At 41.4% G+C, this 6,655-nt stretch overlaps 1 protein-coding gene across 3 annotated transcripts in view; it reads left to right on the plus strand.

Annotated features, from left to right (window-relative positions):
• rpap1 (RNA polymerase II associated protein 1) overlaps positions 1-6,058 on the plus strand; it is a 68,721-nt gene extending 62,663 nt beyond the window's left edge. For all 3 annotated transcript variants that reach the window (XM_062968152.1, XM_003214580.4, XM_062968153.1), the window contains 5 exons: positions 1,256-1,398; positions 2,011-2,815; positions 3,245-3,421; positions 5,063-5,119; positions 5,595-6,058. In XM_062968152.1, the coding sequence (XP_062824222.1) occupies positions 1,256-1,398; positions 2,011-2,815; positions 3,245-3,421; positions 5,063-5,119; positions 5,595-5,750 (1,338 nt within the window). In that variant the 3' untranslated portion in view covers positions 5,751-6,058. The remainder of the gene's footprint in view (positions 1-1,255; positions 1,399-2,010; positions 2,816-3,244; positions 3,422-5,062; positions 5,120-5,594) is intronic.
• The last annotated feature ends 597 nt before the right edge of the window (positions 6,059-6,655 follow it).

A 6,655-nucleotide genomic window follows, 5' to 3' on the forward strand; every position in this document is an offset into this window, starting at 1 on the left:
TCTTTTGATATAGGAACTGAGAAAAGAACACGTGGTGATGGTATCTCTGCCATTAGTCTACATATGCACTTTATTATTTCCTAAACCTGGCAACCTCTGAACAACGTCTACTGTATATTGAGTTAATGCTAAATTGACAAAAGAGTTCCTTCAGATTGTTGAGCGACACTGGCATGAACAAGCCCAGACCTGATCACATGGTCTGCAGCCCCTCCCACAACAAAGAGTTAAGGAAAACTGCATAACAATATACAATACAGTAAGAAATTTGAATTGTATACACAACAAATAACTAGTGGAGGCTTGAGAAGGCCGCCACTAGTATTTCCAACAAAAACAGCACACAGGCAGACTCCAATCAAATAAACTTTGTTGCAACCTAGTGGAGGCATTGGGTTGCAACAAAGTTTATTTAGCTACGTCAAAGTAAAATGGGGTGAACTTTGGGAATCAAGAAATGTTAGTTTGACTATGTTTACATCACTTTTTGGCACAATAAAAAACTTTGTACCTTGACAGCATTGGATATTTTGTATCTAACATTCATAACTATCCCAACTGAACACATTACAGCTCTAGATTGGAAATTTCAGTGAGACCACCCAAACCCCACAAAATCCTCAGCATCATCCCCCCCCCAAATCTTTTTATTAGAATGTGCTAAAATTGTCTTGGTTGTTGAAATATACTGATAAAGGGGACCCACATCCTGTTGGGGGGGGGGGGGTAATTTCCAAAAAGGAAAAAGCATTCAAAAATAGTAAAACAGCAACAACAGCAGTAGCAGCAGTTTGGTGGATCAGAAGCAGACAACGAGGTCAACAGAGGAAGGGCTTTTCCCTGCCATCTAGCTCATCTACCTATCTCAATCCTTTATGAGGATTATGACCTTGTGCTGGATGTTGTTGAGTTCCAACACATTCCTCATAATAAGTACTGATGGGAGTTGCAATCCAACAGCCTGTGGAGTGTGGATGTTGGAAGTTTACTATGCAAACCGCACAGTATGAAAAATCAAATTTTCTAACCTGCGTTTTCTGTCACCACACTGAGTATCCAGAGTTGGAGTTTGGGTAGAATTATGAAAAGCTGTGGAACATGAGTGCTGAGGCCACATGCACCTACACAAACACTGTCCCCTGTTGCAGCTTGCCATAGAAGATCCTGTAATGTTTTCTCCCCGCCTGCCTACATATCTCTGTCAGCACAAATGATGGTAACACTGTTATGTACTGAATGTTTGTTTCCTCTCCAGGCAGATACTTGTCCAGATTACAGCCAGCATGCTTCGCTCCATCACTGTGTTGCCATGGCGCTATTAAGTCGTTTGTTGCCAGGCAGCGAGCACCTGGCTCATGAGCTCCTACTAGGCCTCATTTTCAACCCCAAACTGATTCCGTAAGTTTTGTTCACACCTCAGCCCCCATTACTTCCATTGAATAACCTTTTTTTAGAATTCAGGTAGGATGTGGAGAAGCTATTTAGGTAAGAAAGAAAGGGAGGATTTCTAAAGAGTTTTGTTAAAGTGGCCTTGTGGAAATGCAGGCCTAGCCTGTTCTAAATTTCTGCTTTTGACTTAAGAAATATTCTGTTGTGATTCCATTGCACTGAAGCATAAATGTTGCTTTCTTGACATTCCTAAAGCCTTCTAAAGGTTTTTATACATCTCCAAGCCTTCTTTAATGCTTTTCTGTTTGCAAACTGTGTGTGCTGTGTGAAAGTTTTCATTTTTTTTCTGGATGTTTCCTATGATGGTGGTGTGGCACTGTCATTTGCCCAAAACTGGGAGTTCAGATGACTTAGAAAAATTAAAACAGAAATTATAGTAAGCTTTTAATATTAGTTTAACAATGTGGAGGTAAGTTAAGAAAATGACTTGACCCCAGCATAAGAACCAAGGAAGATTCACATGGAATGCATTTCCATGCAGTCATGCTGTACCTGTGTCTGTCTGTCTATGGTTTGTAAACAAAGTATCAATGCTTATCATATGTTTCCTCATTTTTATAGAGAAGGCAAAACAGGGGGACCTGTAGCTGCTGACTTCTCAGATCTTCTGAACTTGGGTTCAAAAGCAAAGCCAGTGCAACCAGGCTCAGCAGCTGTCCTTTCTTCACTCCCTAGTCGTGGAGCCTTACTGGAGGACGCATTCAGCCACCTCCCACTTATCCAGTCCTGTTACCGCTCTCATTTTGTTTACTTGGAGCCTGCTCTTGTTCGTTCCAGAAACCTTTATCAAGGACAAACTCACCTTGTCCAGTCCATGCTTCTTCCTGAGGTTAAAGGGCCCATCCTGCCTTCTGACTGGCCTTTCTTTCCTCTGATCAGCCTCTATAACAAAGTGACTAGTACTGAATCACAGTGGGCTGTATTGCCCTCCCTTCCTGTGGATTTAGTGAACACTGTAACTCTGACTCTTCAGTGGGCCCTCCTCTTGGAAACTTGGAGAGCTCGTGTCCTTCAAGGTATTTCAGCAGCAGCCAGACTTGCAAGACTGATGTGTATCTTCCTCACAGGCAGCAATTTGTTCCTGGAAGGGCCTGTTCATTACTACACTGCTGCTCTCCTTTCACTTTACTGCCAGTCCAAAGTGTTAGACTCCTTAAACTTGGATGCTGCCCTCCCTGGCTTAGCTTCTTTCTATGACCTCTACATCAACCTTCTGGAACAGTTTGAGAGTGTTTCCTTTGGAGATTCTCTCTTTGGAATCTTTGTGCTTCTTCCGCTGCAGAGGCGGTTCAGTGTTCAGCTGAGGATGGCTGTCTTTGGAGAGCACGTGGGCACCTTGCGGGCACTAGGAGTCCCACTCCAACAGGTTTGTCCCATTTCTGCTGCCTGAGGTTCCCCAAACTGTACCCATTTTCAGATTCATTCAGCTGGTTGTCCACATATAATGTTACAAGAATTGTGGGAATGCTTAAGCATCTTTTTGCTTGGTTCAAAGAGTCTTGAGTCTTCTGAGCATTGGGAAGGTGTTCCATTCAGACCAGAGCTTGGGAAAGTTACTTTTTTGGATTGTAACAGGAGGAACATGTTGGCTGAAGGATTCTGAGAATTGTAGCCCAAAAGATAACCTCTGTAATCTTGCTGCTTCTAAGCCCTGACCGTAGGCATACTGGCATACTTTAGTATTGCCCACCCAGGGCACTATTCCTCGCTCACTCCTCTAATAAATATGGACCAAGCTCTTTGCATAACTTGGTATTTTGATTAAAATGGTTTTGTTTTCTTGGCTTTGTTTCAGTTCCCCTTACCTCTGGAAAAGTACCTTTCCCCCCCTGAGGACAATCTCAGCCTCTTAAGACAGTACTTCCAGACCCTGGTTACAGGTATCTTGCAGCAGAAGCGATGCCCTGTTCTTTATGTGGTTGCTGTGGGCCACATCAACAGCTTCATTTTCTCCCAGGACAGCACTACCCAGGTATGTGAACATCTTTCAAAGTTGGGGCATAATGCATCCTGTTTTTCCACCACACTTTACTCCCTGTTTTGCTATCCTCCACAAGTGGTAGTGTGAACACCAGTTGAGATTTCCTGTGAAAGATAATGAACCATCCTATCTTCCAGTGTCAACAAGGTTTACAAATGGATTTTGAAAAATAAACAAATTGGGCAGCATCATTGTGAGGTCTGCCTTTGAAGAAAGTCTGGGAATTTCTCTTTGTTCAAGATACATTTCCCAGGGTTTTGTCCAGGATCACCAGCTCAGATTGCATTATGTCAACCATATGGTTCACTGATTGAATTCTGGGATCAGTTAAAGGCTATTTAAAGTTTCAAATAAATGGATGCCTTCTTCATGAATGTGCCACAAAACATTTTCTCTGCTTCATAGAGCTATGCATTTTGACTTTTCTGGTCAGAATAAAAATGCATTATGATGTTTGAAGATGTTTGCTGCATGACAGCCTCTTTGGACATATTGGATTATATTTAATGGTTCTACTAGTAAAAAGTCACTAATAGAAGTGATCTCATCGTTGGCATCCACTGTGTTGCCCACAGTCTCTGGAGAGTCAGGGATTTTTACCGCTTGTTATTGGCTGTGTTGTGGTAGGCTGTACTGGAGGGGAAGAAGTATCAAGGAATGGAAGCACAAGCAGAGCTTCTAATTGGTTTTCATTCACTTATCCTCTCCTGGGAACATATAATAGTGCCATTCCCTGTTGTGTACCTCAGCATCCCTTGTGACATCTTTATTGTGCCACTGAAGCAAAGAATGTGTGGGCAAGTGCTGTGTTCTGCACAACTTTGCCCATAGTTAAAAGTGAAATGTTTCAAGGATTGCTGAGTTACAGCTTCTGGCTTTCTTTCTTTAACCATCATGCCAGTAAACTGAATTCTTAGTGAACCAATTGTAGCATATTGTCCTGCCCATTAAACATGCCAGCTAAAAGTTAACATGGAAACAAATTGACCCAAAGTAGTAGCCCAAGAAACACTATGCTCTTTACTGGTTTATTGTTGTCAGTTGAACTTTTCATTTTGACTAGTAAGAAGTTTATATGCAGCAAGGTTAGGTATTTCATAGAATGACTGAATCGTAGAGTTGGAAGGGACCCCAAGAACCATCAGGTCCAACCTCCTGCCATGAAGTAATACACAATCAAAGCACCCCTGATAGACGACTGTTCAGCCTCTGCTTAAAAACCTTCAGAGAAGGAGACTCCTCCATGCTCCAAGGCAGCATATTTCATTGCTAAACAGCTCTTACCATCAGGAAATTCTTTCTAGTGTTTAGGCTGAATCTCTTTTCCTGCAATTTGAATCCATTACCATCCCTAGTCTCCAGAGCAGTAGAAAACAAGCTTACTTTCTCCTCAGTGTGACATCTTTTCAGATATCTAAACGTTGCTATCATGCTTTCTCTTAGCCTTATTTTCTCCAAGCTAAACATACCTAGTTCGCTAAGACATTCCTCTTAGATCTTGGTTTCCAAACCTCTGATTATTTTGGTCACTCTTCTCTGAGTTTCTAGCTGGGAAGACTGAAGAAGTAGCATCCTTATTCTTAGCAAAGTTTTAAAAATACTCGACATGTGGTGGCTTATCTTCTTTTACAGGAGGTTGATGCTGTCCGAAAAAATATGCTGCAGAAGACCTGGCTCCTGGCGGATGAGGTAGGCTGTATGACAGATAAATATGGCTTGAATCCAGACTATTTGAAAGAACATTGCTCCCAATATTTCCAAGGAAAGTTACCAGCAACTCAATATTGCTGTTGTTACAGCACTGTTATCCTGGCAACATAATGATCTCCTGCTGCTGCCAGTACTATTTGAACTGTACTTTACTGTAGTGACAATATGAATTATGGATCATGGGGTGATAGTTAAAGAAAGCCATCCAAACATTTCTCTCTCTCTCTCTCTCTCTCTCTCTCCCTCCCTCCCTCCCTCCCTCCCTCCCTCCCTCTCTCTCTCTCTCTCTCTCACACACACACACACACAATTTTATCTCTGGTAATTTATATTAAGATGAGGGTCTAATATTTTCCTTGGCTGAAAAGCTTGTAGTTTTTGGATTATACTGGAGTATGCTGGGTAAATGTGCTTTGCTTTTCAGTTATACTCAGTTTGTTCTTACTCCTTTCAGGTGCTGAAGCGACATCTTCTCTACTACAAATTGCCAAATAAAGACAGACCAGTGGGATTTGACCTTTATGAAGAGCTTCCTGCTATTCGAATGAAATACCTTTGCACTATGACTAAAAAGGAACACAGAGGGAATTCACCTGTGCCAGATTCATAGAGAAGAACTATGGCTACTGATTAGAGAAAGGAGAGTCAGTTTTGTGAATATTGCAGAAAAGCTTGACCATTTGTTTTGTTTTGTTTTGTTTTGTTTTGTTTTGCATGAGTCTACCCAAAGCACCATGACTATTAGCCTTAGATTGGTTTGACCTTGCTAAAACCTTCAACTATTATTTTAATGTCTCTTTCTATGTAGTTTTCACACACATGGTATTACAAAAGTGGAGAAAATTTGAGAAATTATTATATGTATCAAGATGGAGGACTATTTTTAAAAAAATAAAAATAAACTATGGTAGTAATGAAGCAGTGCTGGTAGCCTTTATTAACATTGATATCCCATATTGGAAGAGAGATTATCTTCCAGTCTGAACATTTAATTGCCACCTTGACCAAAATGCAAGCCTGAAGATAATTAAAATATCCAGGAAAGAGTAAAATCCAGGTGTTAGTCCAAAATAGAGTAGATCCATTAAATTAGAGGGGAACTTAATTATATGGTGATTTATTGAGTGCCCATTGATGCATTGGTGCTGTTCTAAATGGTGCTAACAATCAGCTTTAAGGTGTGATTGTTCTTGGAGAAGTGATTTACAGCTGTATCTTCTTCATTCACGTAGTTGTTTCCAACTCTTCGTGACCTCATGGACCAGTCCACGCCAGAGCTTCTTGTCGGCCGTCACCGTCCCCAGTTCCTTCAAGATCAAGCCAGTCACCTCAAGGATACCATCCATCCATCTTGCCCTTGGTTGGCCTCTCTTCCTTTTTCCTTCCATTTTCCCCAGCATCATGATCTTTTCCAAGCTTTCATGTCTTCTCATGATGTGGCCAAAATACTTCATCTTTGCCTCTATTACAGCTCTATAGGTACTAGATTATACTTGCTATTATCCCCAGCACCCA

The sequence above is a fragment of the Anolis carolinensis genome, chromosome 1 (genome assembly GCF_035594765.1).
Source record: "Anolis carolinensis isolate JA03-04 chromosome 1, rAnoCar3.1.pri, whole genome shotgun sequence".
Lineage (NCBI taxonomy): Eukaryota > Metazoa > Chordata > Lepidosauria > Squamata > Dactyloidae > Anolis > Anolis carolinensis.